This window comes from Manis javanica, chromosome 10 (assembly GCF_040802235.1).
Source record: "Manis javanica isolate MJ-LG chromosome 10, MJ_LKY, whole genome shotgun sequence".
Taxonomy (NCBI): domain Eukaryota; kingdom Metazoa; phylum Chordata; class Mammalia; order Pholidota; family Manidae; genus Manis; species Manis javanica.
The window spans coordinates 41,589,922-41,613,104 of NC_133165.1; the positions used below are offsets into that span (position 1 = coordinate 41,589,922).

The following is a 23,183-nucleotide window of genomic DNA, read 5'->3' on the forward strand; positions in this document are numbered from 1 at the left end:
CAAGAAGATATGTCAAAGAAATAATCAATCTTCCCATGTTTTCTTCCGTCTGCTACTTCTGTAGCTTTTCTTCTTACTTCCTAATTACAACCCTTAAATAGAATTCGTGCCTCATATTGAATTTACTATGTATCATAATTCTTCCAAGTGGTAAAGATACCTCAAGACAAATGCTGGGCATAGAAGCCACAGGGCATAAATATGCAAAGAAGTAAAAAACTAACCTTTTCAAACAATAAGGCTTCTCTCTCACTTACCAACCTTACATTTCCCTGTATGGCCCCGGAAGATGACTGGTTAGCCAGAGACGGGTAAGATTCCTCAAGGGAGGAACAACCTAAGACAGGCATAGTCGCAGGGGGGCCATCAGGTGAGAAATTGGGGATCAACAGAGGTGAGGCTTAGAAACTGACCCCCATTTTGAGAGAAATCTTCTGCATCCGTGGATGTTTTGTTGCCCTTGTCTAGCTTTGATTAATATTTAGTCTATAGGCACAGACCTCATCATCTACATTTGCCCTCTTACAGCACTAAATTATGTTTTCTACCTTTATCTTGCAACTACCTACCACTTCAGCATTTTATTAAAAATTATAATAATAAAGAGAGAAATGTGGTATCCACATATAAATCAAGTATAAAAATCAAAGGAATATTCATATTTGGACTGATTGTTTATAGTTCATAATGCATGATCAAAACCGAAAGTTTCTGTGATGACTGCCCTTTTACTGTTCACCATGTAACTTATTCACTATGTAAGAATTTGTTTCCCATGTAAGAACTTGTTCGTTATGCTTCAGAAGATTGGAGACTGACGAAAATTAGGCCTGGGGTGGATTAATGATTATACATTGAGCATTGAGTCCCCTATACAGAATTTTATTGTTGTTAACAACCATTTGATCAATAAATAGGAGAGATGCCCTCACAAAAATCAAAAACAAAAACAAAAACAAAACAAAACAAACAAAAAAAAAGTACACACTTCCAATTGTAAAATAAATAAGTACCCAGGATGTAATGTATAGCATAAGGAATATAGTCAAAATATTGTAACAACTTGGTATGGTGATAGATGGTACCTAGAATTATCATGTATATAAATGTTGAATCACTGTGCTGTACACCTGAAACTAACGTAATACTGTGTGTCAACTACCCTTCAATAAAAAATAATTATCTACAAAAAAAAATAAAAAACATGATTTATTTGAAGATCAATAATCAGTATAAATTAAATCAACAATGAATGTAAGAAAAGCTAGTCAAATTCCAGATGTGGAGACTTACTAGTTCTTCACAAGTTGTTTAATTTCCCTAAAGACCGATAAGAGACACTAGTTTATCCAAATGACACAAAGTAATTTGTTCAAAAAGAAAAAAAATTTTTCAAGATGAAAAATTAAGATATTTATTAGCATCTTTGCAGATGTACAAAAATAAGTCAGCACATGCACAGACACACAAAAATGTACTGGTCAACTGTCCATAGAAAATTCATAAAGAATAAAAGGTATAATTATTGACTAATTATCCTCTATAAATTACTATTAACCTTGAATCATTATTTGTGGTACTTTCCATACTTTCTCATAAGAAATAAGAATGGTAGTAAGAAGTTCTGAGTTATAAGAAATATATTTGGTCTTTGGTCCTGGTTCCTGGCACAAGCTCCTAAAACCCTTGGGATATTCTGATTAATAGGAGTGTCATTCATAAGGAAGCCCCTTTTAAGCATACCTGAATTTATGATAATCAGATGAGTTAGGGCCTTAAATGGCCTCAGGATGGGACTGATAACCAGAAAGAGCAAGTGATTACAAGACTGGAATTTTCAACCATATCCAGTGACCTCTGAGAAAGGGAAAGAGGGCTTCCAATTACGTTCTGTAAAAACTCTTCGATAGGAGTTGATGAGCTTCCATGTTGGTGATTGTATCTAAGTGCCAGCAGGGTGATACACCTCAGTTCCCCAGGGACAGAAGCTCCTGAGCTCTGGACCCTTCCAGACTTTGCCCTATGTACCTCTTCATCTGCCTGTTCACCTGTATGTTCTGTAATATCCTTTATAATAAACTGGTAAACAGAAAAAAATGTTTCTCTAAGTTCTGTGAGTCATGCTAGCAAATTAATTGAACCTGAGGAGAAAGTGGTAGGAACCTCCAATTTATAGACAGTCAGTCAGAAGCACAGGTAACAACCTAGACTTGAGATTGGCTTCTGACGTGGGGGCAGTCTTGTAGGACTGAATCCTTATCCTGTGGAGTCTGATGCTATCTGCAGACAGTGTTAGAACTGAATTAAATTTATATGACACACAGTCAGTGTCCACTGATAATTAGAAAATTGTTTAGTGGTTCAGAAAAAAACACACATCAGAAGTAGTATAATCTCAAGAAGAGTGCCCTAACAGAACAAATTTCTTTACATAAAAGAATCACTTAATCTTCAAAATGCTGGTTACTGGGGTTTATAAAGACTCCCATATGAAGGTGCACCAGAAGAATGCCTATGTCAAATCAACCTTGTTGGCTGGAATCCATTTTTTACTGCTACATATGAAAGGAAAGGAGAATATAGGCAAGAAAGACTTAAAAGTGTTAGGTGGAGGCAAGCATGGAAATTTAAGAGGGAACCTAACAAATTTCAGTTCATCATATGCAGCTCTCACATTAGAAGCCATCACTTTATTAAGTCCAACCTGTCTACAATGGTGGGACTCAAAAGTGTGATTCTGGTTCAACATCACCACCACCACCTGGAAAGTTGTAGAAATGTACATTCTTGGGCCCCACCTCAGACTCACTAAACCAATCTCTGGGAAAGGAGACCGGGAATCCATATTTTAACAAGCCCCCCAGATGATTCTGATACTCACTAAAGCTTGAAAACTAGTAACCTCCAGGAAAGTCAAATAGCTTTAAGTATGACACAGAATTAAATCAGGAAATCCTATAAACTGATGGACAGTTTTACTATATGTGCAGGAAATTTTTATTATTATCCCTCCTTTTTTGTAAGGCATTTATTCAAAAAAGTGCTTTTCCAATTCCAACTGATATTATTTAAGCATTTTTCAATGATCTAAAATTTTCAGTCCACTCATGAGGCTGCTTTGTGCTTACCAAAACAGAACGATAGCAAAAGTTTTTAGGAAGGATGATGACACATTCCCAGGCTGAATGCACCATATAATAAATTGCTAAGCTTTGAATAAAGTTCTCCCATCATCTGGATATAAAAGTTATCAGTAAAAACTAAAAGGCCAAAATGTACAAAATATTTCTACAAAATTTCCACTTCCCTATACAAAAGTTTGCTAGTGGGGACAAAGTCCTGCAAAAAAGACAATTCCTCTGCCAGTTTATTCAGACTATTAGCAGTCCTTCATAGAGAGTAAATACAGTACCTTTAAACTGCTTGATCATGTTCTGATGGTTTTCAATGGCTTCTTTTAAGATCATTTCAGGCTGGTCCATCTTCCACCGCCATTCGGTGCCCACTGGATTGGTGTGGTGCCTACAAACAAGAGGTAAAGTTCCAAATGATTCCCTGTGATAAGATCTCAGCTAGTTACCTATTATGTGGTAGTCCAGAAAATCATAAAGTCAGGGTTGGTTTCCCACTAAGACCTCAGCTATTTATAGCAGTATTTTCCAACTTATTTTAAGTCACGACACTGAGTAAATCAGGATAGATAAAGAAGAGTACCTGCATGTCATCAGAACAATACAAAATAAGCACCCTTCTCTCCTATCCACCCACCACCAGCCTAAATATCCATTAACAACTAATAGCGGGATATTGCTGGAATTGCTGCAAAATCATAGTGACTTAGAGGTGATGATCTTACAAATATAATTTTAAATAAAACATCTACAAATTTCAATTGTGTTTGATTGGATCTCCACACATATGTACAAAATGCTTAATCACCAGTTCTTTAATTCAGGAGGATTTTGTTTTTTGTTAACCTGTTTATCTTCTATTTATCTTCTACCAGAGCAAAAAAGCACATCAAAAAACTGGAGGGAACATTTTAAGTTGATTTGCCTTAAAACAAACTACAAATCACATCCAGGGGAAAAATAATCAACAGAGTGAAAAGGCAACTATGGAATGAGAGAAAATATCTGCAAACAACTTATCAGGAAAGGGGTTAATATACAAAATATATAAGGAACTCTAACTCAAGAGCAAAACAAAACAAACAAAAACAACTCAATTTCAAAGTGGGCAAAGAACTTGTAACTCATTAAAAAATGGGCAAAGGATGTGACATTTCTCCAAAGAAGCTATATGAATGGACAAACAAGCATACAAAAAAGTACTCAGCATCACTAATCATCAGAGATTTGCAAATCAAAACTGCTATATCACCTCACACCCATTAGTATGGCCAAAACAAAACAACAAAAAACACAAGCTAGCAAGGATATGGAGAAATTAGAACCCTTATACACTATTAATATAAAATGGTACGGCCACTATGGAAAACACTATAGACGTTTCTAAAAAATTAAAAACAGAACTACCATATAATGTAGCAATCCCACTTCTGGGTATTTGTTCAAAAGAACTGAAGTCAGAATTTCAAAGAGGAATTTCCACTCCCATGTCCACTGCAGCATTATTCACAACAGCCAAGATGTATAAGAAACCTAAATGGGTATCAATTAATGAATGAATAAAGAAAATGTGTATGGGATGGAATATTATTCAGCCTTAAAAAACAAGAAGGAAATATGTGATAATATGGATCAAACTAGGGTACATTATGCTAAATGAAATAAGCTAGCAATAAAAGGGCAAATACTGAATGGTATGTAATATATAAAATAAACAAAATAGAAGCAGAGTAGAACAGTGGTTGCCAGGGTCTAGAGAAGGGGGAAATAGGGAGTTGCTATTCAATAGATACAAAAAAAATTGTTATATACGATAATCAAGTCCTAGAGATCTGCTGTACAACATTATAATTCACAACACTTAAACTTTTCTTAAGAGAATAGAGCTCATGTTAGCTGTTCTTGCTACAATAATAATAAAACACTGTTTTGGGGCAAAATTATGATTCTACTAAATATAGAGAATGAGAAATTTTTTGTGAAAAGTATACACTTTAGTAACTACTTTAAAAACAGAAGGCCCTTTAAACATATTCTCTCCTGCTTTTCAAACAATGATTTAATTTAGCATATTAAAAATTTGGTTCCAACTCTTTATGCACTTTGATGTATGAAAGAATCTGTAAAATAGAGGCAAAAAAAGCAAGGTACAGAACATTGTAAAGTATCCTACCATTTCTGTTTGTGTATATACACACCTTACAGGCATATTTATGCATATACACATACAAATTTGCATATGTGTAGAATATCTCTAAAAACCTTAGTGACTGGAAGACAGGAATGTGTAAGAGACAATTTCCACATTATAACCTTCTGTGTATTTTGGATTTTTCACAACATGTAAGAATGACTTTTCATAATACAATTAAATATATTTTTAAAACTTGTGCTCACTACTCAAGCCAAGTAAACCCTTTTAACTCATATACCATAAAATTCCATTTAAAGTATACAATTCAACAGCTTTGGGCACCCACCATACCATCAATTTTAGAACATTTTTACCATCCCAAAAAGAAATCCTGTCCCCCTTAGCTATCACTCTTCAATCCACATTTCCACTCCAGCCCTAGGCAACTACTGATCTACTTTCCATCTCTATAGGTTTGTCTATTCTGGGCATTTCACAGAAATATAACCATAAAATATATGACCTTTTGTGACTGGCTTCTTAACTTAGCATCATGTTTTCAAGGTTCTTTCATGCTGCAGCATGTACCCCTACTTCATTCCTTTCTATTACCAAATAATATTCATCAGATAGACATACACACATTTTGTTTATCCATTCATCAGGTGGCGAACACTTGGTTATTTCCAATTTTTGAACAGTATTAGTATCTTTTCATGTGTTTATTGGGCATTTGTGTAACTTCTTTGGAGAACTGTCTATTCAGACCATTTGCCCATTTTTGTAATCAGGTTATTTGTTCAAGATAGATATAACTCTTCAATTGAAATTTCAAAGTACAAAATGTTCACTTAAAGAGAAATGAGACATACAAAGGTAAACATGGGATATCTATACACATAACATTAAACAACTCCATCTGAACATTAGCAGAATAGTTATATTTTATCTATCCATAACAAGTCTACAACCCATATCATCAAAATGAACTCAATTCATTTTGGAAAACTCCCATTTGTACATCATACTTTTAAGAATATAGTAATTTATCCTCCATTTACCCCATGGTCCCAAGCACATAAGCCAGTGAGAATTATGCCTGGGCTTGCTGGGCTTACCCCGCCTTATCTCTAAACATCCCGCCCCGCCCCCAAAGCAACAGGCTGAGCAGATCCACCACAATAAAAGGCACCACGCTGCTGCCCTCTCTCTCTCTCTCTCTGTCTCTCTCACTCTGCTGCTCTCTCTGTCTCTCTGCTCTCTCTGCTTCTCTCTCTCTGCTTCTCTCTCTCTCTCTCTCTCTCTCTCTCTCTCTCTCTCTCCCCACCCCCTCCCCTGGGGCAGCAACTTGCTCCTTCAGATAATAAAGTCTCTTGCGTGGGCCCGTGTCTCCTGCATCATTCTGGGTAAGGTCACGGCGAGTTACCCTTTCATTGGTGCCGTGACTCAGATGAGGCTCTCCCATTGACTTTGCTCTTCCTCCGGGAACCTGAACTGCTTTGGGAACCCTCACTGCCCGATCCTCCTCCATGGGCTCACCATCCACTTCCCTGGTCGCTCGTCTTCTTGCCCAACCTTCGATTTGGTGAGTCTCCCCTTCATGGTCGATTTAAATGTCCCTTTGGAACCTGGGAAGTGACCGTTGAGTGTCCGGCACCCCCAAGGGCTCCTCTGGGACAGGGGCACCCCCAACCACGACTTTCAGAGTCATGGTTGATCCCCTAACTGTGCCTGGTCTCTGTGACCTTCTCAATTGCTCAGGGATGCCTCAGCGACTTCTGAACGGTCTCGTTCTCACCATGGGATCTGGCCCCTCCATTCCCGCAGATTCACCGCTAGGGTGCTTACTCAATAATCTAAAGCCCCTCCACCTCACTCCAGACCTCAAACCTGTTTGCTACTGTAAAGAGATCTGGCCACAATATCCCTTCGACAATCAGTCTAAATGGCCCCCAATGGCTCTTTAAATCCTAAAATTCTCTGTAACTTATACAACTTCTGTGAGCGTACAGGCAAATGGAAAGAGATCCCATATATCCAGGCTTTCTCCTACCTCCGAATCAAGCTCTCTCTCTGTCTCTCTCACTCTGCTGCTCTCTCTGTCTCTCTCTCTCTCTCTCTCTCTCTCTCTCTCTCTCTCTGCTCTCTGCTCTCTGTCCCACTGCTCTCTCTCTCTCCCCCCACCCCCGTCTGGGGCAGCCACTCTCCCTTTCAGATAACAAAGTCTCTTGTGTAGGCCCGTGTCTCCTGAGTAGCTCTGGGTAAGGATTGTTGCGGTGAGATACCCTTTCAATACTGTAGTTGAAAAACACATTCAGATCCACAATCTCACTCAAGCAATTAAGCTTCACAGGAATCCTGTAAGGGGGTTATTACCCTTTTATTTTACAATTAAGAAACTGAGGCTCAAAGGCTATTTTTAAGAACCTGCTAAAATGGGGGGAAAAACAGAATGCTTATACAGGCATTTAAACCAATGTTTACTAATAAGCCTTTTCTGACATGCTTATTCATAATTGAAACAGATAGTGAATTCTAATTTTAGAAGTTAGTATATTAGTACTTCTTTATGAAAAGCAATGGTAAATGAAATATCTCCATTTAGTTTTATCTTCCTAAAATCTTATTAGTGAATTTGTTCACATATTATTTGTTTTTTTAAAAAACTCGGTGAATTAATTGCTTGAGAAACTGAACTATTGCATTATTGCCTATAAAAACAGGTAATACAAGTAGCAGTATTATCTACTAAATCCTGTTATTTCCTTTGAATCTTGACCTTCACAAAAACACCTTACTTGTGTCAAGAATCTCAGGAAGAAATTAGAACAGACTGTAAAATATGAAATAATGAGAACTAAGAAAAAAAGCACTTGGTTGTTTCTTCTACTAGCTAAGTATTATGTGGCTCAAATATTTCAATCTACATAACCATACAACTGCTCATCCCACAATATTTTAAGTTTTGTAAGCACATATTCTATCACTAAAAAGATGTGGGATGTAATTTTATTACAATGCCACCATGTCTCAGCAATCTCCTTCACTGAAATAGTACCTGTGAAGCACTGTACACATGATTTCTCAACCTCAGCACAACTAATATTGTAGACTAGATGATTATTGTGAAGGATTTCCTGTACATTACAGGCTGTTTAAGAACATCCCTGGCCTCTACCCACCAGATGCCAGTAGCACCTCCCTCAGTTTTAACAATCAAAAATGTCTCCACATATTGTCAAATGTCCCAAGTTTCCTCATGGGGTGAAAAATGCCAATTTTGCCCCAGTTGGTAACAACTAATATATCACTCCAAAGAGATACTTTTCAGACTTTTCACTAGGAGTGGATAACTAGAAAGGGAATACATGTAAAATAATTTAATATGGGACAATGGTATTATTCTACCTTCTTTTTTAAAAAGCTTTACTTTTTATATTATCCATTAAATGAAATATACACATATAAAACAATATGATGTCTGAGACTTGCATCAAAATAGGGAGGACTAGGGTAGGGGAATGGAATACGACTGACCATATATAAATAAATATGGTAGATATTCATTGTACTATCCTAATTATGTTCAAAAAACTCTGATTAAAGTTAAAAAAAGGAAAAAAATAAGCTAACATAAATCTCAGTAGATAAACAATCTGCTGCAGCCTGCATGAAAAGATCAGGTCAGGGAAACAACAGACAGCTGAATGCCTAGGAGGAAAAGCTGAGAGACACATTCTTTGATAAATCAGAACACTGAAACACCCTTACATATACCAGGGAATATAGAAAGCCTGAAACATGCCAAGGACAGGATGTATGCTAAGAAAAGACCTGAGAAGAACCTAAACTTTCACCCACATCTGAGTTTTAGGCTCAGCACAAGCAAGAAGTGAAGGCTAAGGTAGAATTGTAAATAGCCTTGCTAAGCTTTGAAGGAATGCCCCAACACAGAGTAAATATTCAAAGACTGGAAGAGGGCTATTTTTTTCCTTTTTTCTTCAGCTCCATGTTTTCAAGGAAATCTCTTGTCAACACATTTGCTGACCTCTAAAACAAAGATTTCACAGATAACACATAACAAAGAAAACATCTGCACAAAACTCACTAAGCAAACAAACAGCTGAAACCAAGATCAAGCCACAAAAAATAAATCCTGAAGAATGCAAAGAATCTGATTTCCAGACTTTAACATATTATATTAACAACATGCAGTTATAAATGAAACATTATAAAGCATACAAAGAAAGAAGAAAAGTACAGCCAATTCACAGACAAAATTAACAAAACTCTCTAGGGAAACACATCAGTCTTGCTAGAAAACAACTAAGTCAACTATCTTGAACATACTCAAGAGTTAAAGGAAATCATGGACAAAGAGCTGAAGGAAACCAGGAGAACAATGTCACAACAAATAGAGAATATCAATTAAGAGAAACAAATGACAAAAATGAACCAAAAAGAACCAAGAGCTGAAAACATAATAACTGCAATGAAAATTTGAACAGAAGGTTTAAACAGCAGATTTGAGCAGGCTTTGAGAAGAAAGACTCAGCAAACTTGAAGATAAGTCAATTATCCAGTCTGAGGAACAGAAAAAAAAAGTGTGAAGAAAAGTGAACAGAGTCTTACACACCTGCTGTGGGACACCATCAAAAGTACCAACATATGCATAATGGAAGTCCCAGGAGAGGAAAGGGAGAAAAGGGCAGAAAGAATATCTAAAGAAATTATGATTGAAAACTTCCTGAATTTCATAAAAGGCATCAATTTATATATCCAACAAGCTCAAGGAACTCCAAATAGGATAAATTCAAATAATCCCTACCAATATACAATATAATCAAATTGTTAAAAGACAAAGAATTCAAGCATCCAGAAAAAAGAGAAGATACAAATTACATGAAAGGGATCCTCGGTAAGATTAACAGCCAATTTCTCAGCAGAAATCATGAAGGTTGGGAGGTAGTGGAATGCCATATTTAAAATGCTGAAAGAAAAACAATGTCAGCCAAGAATTCTATATCCAGCACAACTACTCTTCAAAACTGAAGGAGATAAGATATTCTGAGATAAACAAAAGTTGGGGGAGTTAATCACTACTAGACCTGCCCTTCAAGAAATGCTAAAGGTAGTCCTTTAGGCAGAAATAAAGACACTAGACAGACTTAAATGATACAAAGAAATAAATACTAACATAAAGGTAATTTACAGAGGTAGATACAATAGTATTATTTCACTTTTGGATTCTAACTACTTTTTTCCTATATAATTTAAAAGACATATAAATCTATGTTAATTGGCACACCATGCATAATGCTATAATTTGTGATAACAATGAAAAGGGGAGGAATGAAGGTTTGTATGAGCAAAATTTTTTAATACTATTGAACCAAAGGGGGTATTAGTTGAAAACAAAGTCAGTTCTCATTATTTGCTAATTCCATATTTGTGAAATTACTTCCTTGCTAAAAAATGTATTGCTAAAAATTTATTTGTAACCCTAAAATCAATATTTCAGGCATATTTGTGGTCATTCATAGCCATGCACACAGCAACAAAAAATTTACACCTTGTACACACATTCTCAGCTGACATCAAACAAGACAATGCTCTCTCTGCCTTCTTGTGGAAGCTCTCATTCTGTTAACAAGTGTTCCTTTGTAAGTTAACTTAATGTCCTGTTTTCTGAATTTTGTTCCTTTTCTTGGTGATGTTGCTGTTTAAAATAGCTCCCAAGCACAGCACTAAAGTGCTGTGTAGTGTTCCTAAGTGCGCTGTGATGTGCCTTATGGGGAAAATATGTATGTTATATAAGCTTCATTAAGGTGTGCATAATAGTGCTGTCAGCCATGAATTAGATCAATGTTAACAAATCAACAATACATATTTAATATAGAGTCTTTAAACAGAAGCACACATAAAACAAGGTTATGTATTAATAACATGGTGAAAAAGTTGTGGTAAGATTGTAGGAGCCTAATCTTTTATTTCCAACTAGAATAGTTCAGTATGTGCTATTGTAGCCTTCCTGTAACTTTACAGAACACAATTACCACAGATAAAAGAGAAGTGGATGTAGATTGTTTTAAGTTTAAGATGTTAGCAGCATTCCCGAGAGCAATAACCACCAGAAAATAACCAAAAAATGTGCATAAAAGGAAATAAAATGGAGTCAAATGTAACAACAAAAAAATCAAACATGGAAGAAGGAAGTAACAGACAAAAAAAGACATAAAACATATACAAGACAAATAGCAAAATGTAAATGGGTTAAATTTTCTAATTAAAAGCCAAACTTGGCAGAATGGATGAAAAAAATAGGTCCAACAATATGCTGCCCACTGAAGATTCACCTTATATCCAAAGACATAACTAGACTGAAGGTGAAAAGAAGAAAAGATATATGTAATACAAATAGTAACCAAAAGAGAGCTGAGGCAACTATTGGAATGTCATACAAAACAGACATTAAGTCAAAATTGTTACAAGAGACAAAGAAGAATTTTATATACTGATAAACAGGTCAATCCATCAAGATATAAAAATTACAATATGTATTCCTAACAAAAGAGCACCAAAATACGTAGAAAAAATCATAAGCTGGAAAAAGAAAGTTCTACATTAATAATTACAAAATTCAAAAATCACATCTTATTATGGATGGGACAACTAGGCAATTCAATAAGGAAATAGAACATTTGAACACTATTTGTTTAACCAATAATACCATATAATATATACAGAATATACACAAAAAAGAAAGAATACACATTTTTTTCAAATACATTTTCCAAGACAGAACACATGTTAGGCCATAAAACAAGTATCAATAAATTTAAAAAGTCTGCAATAATAACATAGGCCATATAATAATAATGACGATCTATGACAAACCCACAGCTAACATCATACCCAGTAGTGAAAAGTTGAAAGCTTGTCCTCTAAGATGAGGAACAAGACAAGGATATACACTCACTGCTCATATTCAACATGGTACTAGAACTCCTAGCCCCAACAGGCAAGAAAAAGAAATCAGAGACATGCAAACTGGTAAGAAAAAAGTAAAGATGCCACTATTTGCAGATGACATGCTATATACAGAAAACCCTGAAGAATCCATAAAAAACTATTAGAATTAATAAATAAATTCAATAAACTCACAGGATATAAAATCAATATCAAGAAATAGGCTGTGCTTCTACATACAAATAACTAGCAGGAAGAAAAGTAAGAAAAAAATCCCATTTACAATTGCATCAGAAAGAATAAAACACCTAGGAATAAACCTAACCAAGGAAGCAAAAGACCTGTACTCTGAAAACTCTAATACACTGATGAAAAGAAATTGAAGATGACACAAGTACATGGAAAGATGGTCCATGCTCATAGACAAGGAAAATGAATAATGTTAAAATGGCTATACAATGCAAAGCAGTCTATAGATTTAAAGCAATCCCTATCAAAACACCAATGGCATGTTTCACAGAATTTGTATGGAACCACAAAAGACTCCAAAAAGCTAAATCAATCTAGAGAAAGAACAAAGCTGAAATCACACTCCCTGACTTCAAATTATAATACGAAGCTACAGCAATCAAAACAGTATGATATGACCGTAAGAAAAGATACACAGACCAATGGAACAGAATACAGAGCCCAGAAATAAACCAATGTATCTATAGCCAATTAATGTATGACAAAAGAGGCAAGAATACACAATGGGAAAACAGTCTCTTCAATAAATGATGGTAGAAAAACTGGACAGCTACATGCAAAAGAATGAAATTCAATCACTGTCTTACACTTTACACAAAAATAAACTCAAATGGATTAAACACCCAAATATAAGAACTGAAACCATAAAACTCCTAAAAGAAAACATAGGCAGTAAACTCTTGAATATCGGCATTAGGAGATTTTTTCTGGGAAAAAAAATGTCTGCCTAGGCAAGAGAAATAAAAGCAAATATAAACAAGTGGAGCTATATCAAATTAAAAAGATTCCTCACAGGAAAGGAAACTGTCAACAAAACAAAGTCAGCCTACTAAACAGGAGACTGTACTTGCAAATGACATATCTGATAAGGGGCTAATATCCAAAATATATACAAAGAATTCACAAAACTCAACATCAAAAACCAAATAATCCAATAAAAAAATGGTCAGAGGACGTGAACAGACATTTTTCCAAAGACAGACAGATGACCAACAGACGGATGAAAAGTTGCTTAACATCACTAATCATGAGGGATATGCAAATCAAAACTGCAATGAGATATCACTTCACACCAGTTAGAATGCTTAATATCAACAAGATAAGAAAAGTAAGTGTTGGCAAGGATGTGGAAAAAAAGGAACCTTCCCTCATACACTGTTGAAAGGAATGTTAATTGGTCCAGCTACTACCAAAAGCAGTACAGAGGTTCCTAAAAAAGCTAAAAATAGAAATACTATATGACCCAGTAAATCCACATCTGGGAATTCACCCAAAGAAAACAAAGTCACTAATTCAAAAAGATATATGAGCTCCTATATTTACTGCATCATTACTTAGAATAGCCAATATATGGAAGTAATCTAAATGTCCATCAATAGATGAATGAATAAAAATGTGTTGCATATATACAATGGAATATTATTTGGCCATAAAGAAGAACAAACTCTTGCCTTTGCAAAAATATGAATCATAAGAAGATTCAAGATGTAGGTGTGAGAGATGAGACAGAGAAATTCTCCCAAAAGACATACAATAGGAAAATACAGTTAATACAACTAATCCTAAAACAGCAACAAGAAGGCTGCACCAGAATGCTTACACCAAGAAAACAGAGCAGACCTCATGAACCAGGGTCAAGTACCAAAGCCTTGATCTAGCAGGACCCAAGCCTTTCCCCAACCCCAGCGCACCAGTGGGAAGAAAAGAAACAGAGTGGGGAGGAGGTGGAAGCCTAGGGCTGATGAACACCCAGCCCTGGAGATCTGTTCTCAGAGCACAAATCTACATTGCATGTGCTCTAGAAATTAGTGGGGTTGGAAAGCTAAGACAGGCGGAATAATTGGAGAGACTAAAATTCCTGCCATTGGTGGAGGACAGGAATCCACAACTGGCTGCTCGGGACAAATGAAAGGCAGGAGGTCTGAGAGGCTTCATAGCAGAAAGAGGGCTGCTGAAGGGGCGGGGTTTGGGACAAATGAAAGGCAGGAGGTCTGAGAGGCTTCATAGCAGAAAGAAGGCTGCTGAAGGGGCGGGGTTTTCACAGAGCTTGCTGCGCGACAGAAGGGATAGGTGGACAAGGTTGCCTGGGCAGGCTGTGAGCAGCAGGTTGGGAGCTATCAGGACCTTCAGGCACTCCATTCCCCTGACTAGCTACTCAGCTCCAGGACACCCACTGTGACACGCAGCCTGCTGTGCCTCCCTCCTGGCCTTCCAGCACAGGCTTGCAAACCAGCAATCTGTACCATGGCATCAGGCCAACCAGATGGAGGCCCTGCCTAGGGCAGTTACAGGTGCAAAGCGCAGAGGCTTACACCAGTGTGCTCTGCTCACTGGTTCTGACAATGGAGACAGGCAATGCAGCCGGGAAATAGGAAACAGCTCTTTCCTCCTCCAGGGCACCAGTACCATTCCCCTGCAACCCACGACATCACTCCAGGGGCTAAGCAGCTCCAGAGAGTAGAGCTTCTGGACACTAGAGAGCACCACATACAAATATGAAACATCAAAGGAACCTGGTTCAGACCAAAATCTCACAAACCCCAGAAAAAGGGACAAATGAAACAACTCACCAATCTTCCTAAAAGAGAGTTCAAAATAAAAATCATCAACATGCTCATGGAGGTACAGAAAAACATTCATGAACTCAGGGACGAATTTAGAACAGAGATTCAATTATTAAAAAATTCCATGTTAATGTGCGTACGCAACTTAATTAGTAGTTTAAAACCTATACATGCTTATGTTACTCTACAAGAAGATATGTCAAAGAAATAATCAATCTTCCCATGTCTTCTTCTGTCTGCTACTTCTATAGCTTTTCTTCTTCCTTCCTAATTACAACCCTTTAGTAGAATTAGTGCCTCATATCAAAAATTACCAAGTATCATAATTCTTCCAAGTGGTAAAGATACCTCAAGACAAATGCTGGGCATAGAAGCCACAGGGCATAAATATGCAAAGAAGTAAAAAGCTAACCTTTTCAAATAATATTGCTTCTCTCTCACTTACCAACTTTACATTTCCCTGTATGGCCCCGGAAGATGACTGGTTAGCCAGAGACGGGTAAGATTCCTCAAGGGAGGAACAACCTAAGACAGGCATAGTCGCAGGGGGGCCATCAGGTGAGAAATTGGGGATCAACAGAGGTGAGGCTTAGAAACTGACCCCCATTTTGAGAGAAATCTTCTGCATCCGTGGATGTTTTGTTGCCCTTGTCTAGCTTTGATTAATATTTAGTCTATAGGCACAGACCTCATCATCTACATTTGCCCTCTTACAGCACTAAATTATGTTTTCTACCTTTATCTTGCATCTACCTACCACTTCAGCATTTTATTTAAAACATAATAATAATAATAATAATAATAATAATAATAATAATAATAATAATAAAGGAGAAATGTGGGATTCACATATAAATCAAGTATAAAAATCAAACAAATAATCATATCTGACTTGATTGTTTATAATTCATGATGCGTGATCAAAACCGAAAGTTTCTGTGATGACTGCCCTTGTACTGTTCACCATGTAAGAACTTATTCACTATGTAAGAACTTGTTCACCATGTAAAAACTTATTCGTTATGCTTCAGAAGATTGGAGACTGTTGAGAATTAGGCTTGGGGTTGATTAATGATTGTGCATTGAGTCCCCTATACAGAATTTTATTGTTGTTAACAACCATTTGGTCAATAAATATGAGAGATGCCCTCTCAAAAAAAAAAAATTCCATATCTGAAATGAAATATACAATGGAGGGACTTAAAAACAGATTAGATATATTACAAGAGATGGTGAATGGAACAGAAATTAGAGAGGAGGAATACAAAGAAGCTGAGGCACAGAGACAAAAAAGGATCTCTAAGAATGAAAGAACATTCAGAGGACTGTGTGATCAATCCAAATGGAACAATATTCACATTACAGGGTACCACAAAAAGGAGAGAGAGAAAAAGGGATAGAAAGTGTCATTGAGGAGGTAATTACTGAAAACTTCCCCAGTCTGGGGAAGGAGATAGTCTCTCAGGCCATAGAGGTGCACAGATCTCCCAACACAAGGGACCCAGGGAAGACAACATCAAGACATATAATAATTAAAATGGCAAAAATTCAGAATTGGATTAAAGATGGCAACATGATAGGTGAGACAGAGACCTCCTCCTAAAACCACATATATTACAAGAATATAATTTAATACAACTAATCCTGAAAGAGCAACAAGAAACAAGACTGCACCAGACTGCATAAACCAGGAGAAAAGAGCAGACCTCACGGAACAGTAATGTACCAAAGCTGTGACCAACGGGGCCCAAGCCCTTCCCACATCCCAGCTTTAGGTGGGAGGAAGAGAAACAGAGCAGGGAGGGAATAGAGGTCTGGGACTGCTGAAAACCTAGCCCTGGAGATCTGCTCTGGGAGGAGGAACCTACATTATATGGTGCTCTGGTGACTTAGTGCAGTGGGAAAGCTAAGACAGGCAGAATACCTGGAGAGACGGAGATTCCAGCTGCTTGTGGAAAACAGGGATTCATATCCAACTGATCTGGGTGGGCAGTCTGAAAGAGTTCCTAAAAGCAAGAGGGCTGCTAAAGGGGCAACAATTGCACAGAGCTTACTGCTCAGGAGAAAGGACAAGTAGACAAAATTTCCCGGGAACAATCTGCCCAGCAGCTTGGGAGCTTAAACGATATCCAGGTGCTCGATCCCCCTAGCTGACTACACAGCTCCAAGGACCCCACCGTGATACGCAACATGCTGTGTCTTCCACCCAGCTAGAAAGCATGCACCTGGTTCAGGCTCCCAAATCGGCAATCCCTGCCCTGGGGACGCCAGGCAGAGGAAACCACCGCCTATGGCAGCTTCAAACACAAACCACAGAGGCTTACACCTGTGTGTTTAGCGCACTGGTCCGAGCAGTGGAGACAGGCATAGCTGCGGGAAGCAGGAAATAGCTTTTTCCTCCCCCAGGCACCAAAACTGCTCCCCTGTGACCCCCAACATTGCTCCAGGGACTGAGCAACTCCAGAGAGTAGAGTTTCTGGGCAATAGAGGGTGCCACATACAAATACAAAACATCAAAGAAACCTGGTTAAAAGCAAAATTATGAATACACCTGAGAGAGAGTCATATGAAACCAACCTCATGAATCTTCCTGAAAGATTTCAAAATAAAAATCATTAACAGGCTCATGGATGTACAGAAAAATATTCAAGAACTCAGGAATGAATTCAGGATGGAGATCCAATGGTTCAAGAACACAATGGAGGGTATTTAAAGCACATGAGATACGTCAGAGAGGACCATTAATGAAATAGAAAAGAGAAGAATACAAAGAAACTGAGGTACAGAGAGAAAAAATCGTTCTAAGAATGAAAGAATACTGAGAGGACTGTGTGACCAATCCAAAATTAACAATTTTCATATTATAGGGGAACCAGAAGAAGAAGAGAGAGAAATACATAAAAAGTGTCTTAGAGGAAGTAGTTACTAAAAATACTGAAAACTTCCCCAATGTGGGGAAGGAGATAGTCTCTCAGGCTATCTAGGTGCACAGATCTCCAACACAAGGAACCCAAGGAAGACAACATCACGACATATAATAATTAAAATGGCTAAGATCAAGGATAAGGACAGACTATTAAAAGGAGCCAGAGAGAAATAAGATCACATACAAAGAAAAGCCCAACAGGCTATGATCAGACTTCTCAGCAGGAACTTTACAGGCCAGAAGGGAGTGACATAATGTTTAATGCAATGAAGCAGAAGGGCCTCAAACCAAAAAGACTTTATCTGGAAACATTATGATTTAAATTTGAAGAAGGGATTAAACAATTTCCAGATGAGCAAAAGCTGAGAGAATTTAGCTTCCCAAAACCATCTTTAGAGTGTATTTTGGAGGTACTGCTATAGATGGAAGTGTTCCTAATATAAAATAGCTGTCACCGAAGGTAAAAAAAAAAAAAAAAAGGAATAAACAGAGAGTACAGAATACGATGCTTAATATATAAAGAATGGAGGAGGAAGAAAAGGAGGTAAAAAAAGAAAGCTTTAGATTGTGTTTGTAATAGCATACTAAGTGACTGAAGTTAGACACTTCGATAGTAAGAAGTTACCCTTGAACCTGCGGTAACCATGAATCTAAAGCCTGCAATGGCAATAAGTACATACCTATCATTAATCATCCTAAATGTAAATGGTTTGAATGCACCAATCAAAAGACACAGACTCACTGAATGGATAAAAACAAGACCCAACTATATGCTGCCTACAAGAACTCACTTCAAACCCAAAGACATACACAGACTAAAAGTGAAGGGATGGAAAAAGATACTTCATGCAACTAATAGGGAGAAAAAAGCAGGTGTTGCAGTACTGGTATCAGACAAAATAGACTTCAAACCAAAGAAAGTCACAAGAAACAAAGAAGGGCAGTATATAATGATAAAGGGGTCAATCCAACAAGAGGATATAACCATTATAAATATCTATGCACCCAACACAGGAGCACCTACATATGTGAAACAAATATTAACAGAATTAAAAGGGGAAATAGAATGTAATTCATTCATTCTAGGAGACTTCAGCACTCCATTCACTCCAAAGGACAGATCCACCAGACAGAAAATAAGTAAGGAGACAAAGGCATTGAAAAACACATTAGAACATATGGACCTAACAGACATATATACAACTCCACACCCAAAAGATACACACTATTTTCAAGCACAAATGGAACATTTTCCAGAATAGACCACATTTTAGGCCACAAAAAAACAGCCTTAGTAAATTTAAAAAGATTGAAATTGTACCAAACAACTTCTCAGATCACAAGAGTATAAAACTAGAAATAAATTGTACAAAGAAAACAAAACAGCTCACAAACACATGAAGGCTTAAAAACATGCTCCTAAATAATCAATGGATCAATGACCAAATTAAAACAGGGATCAAGCAATATATGGAGACAAATGAAAACAACAGCACAAAGCCCTAACTTCTGTGGTACACAGCAAAGGCAGTTCTAAGACGGAAGTATACAGCAATCCAGGCCTATTTAAAGAAGGAAGAGCAATCCCAAATGAATATCCAAATTCATAATTATTGAAACTGGAAAAAGAAGAACAAATGAAGCCCAAAGTTAGCAGAAGTAGGGACATAATAAAGATCAGAGAAGAAATAAATAAAATTGAGAAGAATAAAACAATAGAAAAACTTAATGAAACCGACAGCTGGTTCTTTGAGAAAATAAACATAATAGGCAAACCCCTAGCCAGGCTTATTAAGACAAAAAGAGAATCTACACACATCAACAGAATCATAAATGAGAAAGGAAAAATCATGACGGACACCATAGAAATACAAAGAATTTATTAGAGAATACTATGAAAATCTACATGCTAACAAACTGGATAATCTAGAAGAAATGGACAACTTTCTAGAAAAATACAACCTTCCAAAACTGACCCAGGAAGAAACAGAAAATCTTTAACAGACTGATTACCAGCAATGAAATTGAATCGGTAATCAAAAAACTACCCAAGAACAAAACCCCCAGACCAGATGGACTCACCATTGAATTTTGTCAGACACTTAGAGAAGACATAATACCCCTTCTCCTTAAAGTTTTCCAAAAAATAGAAGAGGAGGGAATACTTTCAAACTCATTCTATGAAGCCAGCATCACAAATACCAAAACCAGGAAAAGACACCACCAAAAAAGAAAACTACAGACCAATATCCATGATGTACATAGATGCAAAAATACTCAACAAAATATTAGCAAACCAAATTTCAAAATACATCAAGATGATCAAAGACCATGACCAAGTGGGATTCATCTCAGTGATACAAGGATGGTACAATATTCAAAAATCCATCAACATCATCCACCACATCAACAAAAAGGACAGAAACCACATCATCATCTCCACAGATGCAGAAAAAGCATTTGACAAAATTCAACATCCATTCATGATAAAAACTCTAAACAAAATGGGTATAGAGGGCAAGTACCTTAACATAATAAAGACCATATATGATTAACCCACAGCCAACATTATAGTTAACAGAGAGAAACTGAAAGCTTTTCCTTTAAGATTGGGAAAAAGACAAGGATGCCCACTCTCCCCACTGTTAGTCAGCATAGTTCTGGAGGTTGGAGCCATGGCAATCAGACAACACAAAAAAATGAAAGGCATCCAGATTGACAAGGAAGAAGTTAAACTATCCCTGTTTGCAGATGACATGATATTGTACATAAATAACCCTAAAGAATCTACTCCAAAACTACTAGATCAAGAACTGAATTCAGCAAAGTTGGGGGATACAAAATTAATACAGTCATCTGTTGTATTTCTATAAACTAATGATGAACTAGCAGAAACAGAAATCAGGAAAACAATTCCATTCACGGTTGCATCAAAAAGAATAAAATAACTAGGTATAAACCTAACCAAGGAAGTGAAATACCTATAGTATGAAAACTACAAGACACTCATGAGAGAAACTAAAGAAGATACCAATAAATGGAAACACATCCCGTGGCTCATGAATAGGAAGAATTAATATTGTCAAATTGCCCATCCTGCCTAAAGCAATCTACAGATTCAATGGAATCCCTATCAAAATACCAAAAGCATTCTTCAATGAACTAGAGAAAATAGTTCTAAAATTCATATGGATCCACAGAAGACCCTGAATAGCCAAAGTAATCCTGAGAAGGAAGAGTAAAGTGGGGCAGATTACACTCCCTGACTTCAAGCTCTACCACAAAGCCACAGTAATCAAGAAAATTTGGTACTGGCATAGACCAATGGAACAGACTAGAGAGCCCAGATATAAACCCAAGCATATATGGTCAATTAATACACGATAAAGGAGCCATGGACATACAATGGGGAAATGACAGCCTCTTCAACACCTGGTGTTGGCAAAACTGGACAGTTATATGCAAGAGAATGAAACTGGATTATTGTCTAAGCCCACACACAAAAGTAAACTCAAAATGGTCAAATACCTGAAGGTAAGTCATGAAACCATAAACTCTTGGAAGAAAATCTAGCCAAAAATCTCTTGAATATAAACATTAGCAACTTTTTCCTGAATGCATATCCTCAGCCAAGTGAAACAAAATAAAACATGAACAAATAGGACTACATCATCCTAACAAGTTTCTGTACAGCAAAAGACACTATCAGCAGAACAAAAAGGTATCCTACAGTATGGGAGAATATTTTTTTAAATGACATATCTGACAAGGGGTTAACATCTGAAATATATAAAGAACTCATATGCCTCCACACCCAAAACCAAATAACCCTATTAAAAAATGGGTGGAGGATATGAACAGACACTTCTCCAAAGAACAAATTCAGATAGCCAACAGGCACATGAAAAGATTCTCCATATTGCTAATTATCAGGTAAATGAAAATTAAAACCACAATGAGATACCACCTCACACCAGTTAGGATGGCCAACATAGAAAAGAATAGGATCAACAAATGCTGGCAAGGATGTGGAGAAAGGGGAACCCTCCTACACTGCTGGTAGGAATGTAAACTAGTTTAACCATTGTGGAAAGCAATATGGAGGTTCCTCAAAAAACTAAAAATAGAAATACTATTTGACCCATGAATTCCACTCCTAGGAATTTACCCTAAGAATGCAGCACTCCAGTTTGAAAAAGATATATGCACCCCTATGTTTATCATAGCACTATTTACAATAGCCAAGAAATGGAAGCAACCTAAGTGTTTGTTCATCACTATATGAATAAAGAAGATGTGGTACATATACACAATGGAATATTATTCAGCCATAAGGAGAAAACAAATCCTACCATTTGCAACAACATGGATGGAGCTAGAGGGTATTATGCTCAGTGAAATAAGCCCGGCAGAGAAAGACAAGTACCAAATGATTTCACTCATATGTGGAGTATAAGAACAAAGAAAAAACTGAAGGAACAAAACAGCAGCAGAATCACAGAACCCAAGAATGGACTAACAGTTACCAAAGGGAAAAGGACTGGGGATGGTGGGTGGGAAGGGGGGCAGAAGGGAAATAAGGGGCATTACGATCAGCACACATAATGTAGTGGGGGTCACGGGGAATGCAGTATAGCATAGAGAAGATAAGTAGTAACTCTATAGCATCTTACTACACTGATGGACAGTGACTGTAATGGGGTATGTGGTGGGGTCTTGATAATGGGGGGAATCTAGTAACCACAATGTTGCTCATGTAATTGTACATTAATGATACCAAAATAAAAAAATGAATGCAAGGGCACATAAAGTTTGATGTTACAAAGAGAAAGGAAAAAGAAAGACATGGCAAATATTAGTAACCAAAAGAAATCTATAGTATCAGAAAATGCAGACATTGAGCAAAAAGCATTTATAGTGGATAAAGAGGATTGCTAAATAATAAAACAGACAAATAACTAGCAACAGAGAATAGATTTTATTACTGTTTTATTAACCAGCAATACTCTTTTCATGAGGATACAACAGATTTTTTAAACTTGACCATACACATGGCATATGCATGTCTCAATAAATTATAATTAGTACTAGAAACCATGTACAGTACCAATAATATAATGTCATTGAAATTTAATAAAAATCTAATCCCAAAATTCTAATTTATGTGTAATTTGTAACATACTTCTCTAACCCATGAGTTGCAAAGCCAT

The 23,183-nt window shown here is 36.8% G+C and overlaps 1 protein-coding gene across 8 annotated transcripts in view; it reads right to left on the bottom strand.

The window, feature by feature from the left end:
• The window catches only part of LOC108394392 (S-adenosyl-L-methionine-dependent tRNA 4-demethylwyosine synthase TYW1), a 343,841-nt gene that overhangs the window by 176,482 nt on the left and 144,176 nt on the right, over positions 1–23,183 (bottom strand). For all 8 annotated transcript variants that reach the window (XM_037002495.2, XM_073215219.1, XM_073215218.1 and 5 more), the window contains one exon: positions 3,413–3,522. In XM_037002495.2, the coding sequence (XP_036858390.1) occupies positions 3,413–3,522 (110 nt within the window). The remainder of the gene's footprint in view (positions 1–3,412; positions 3,523–23,183) is intronic.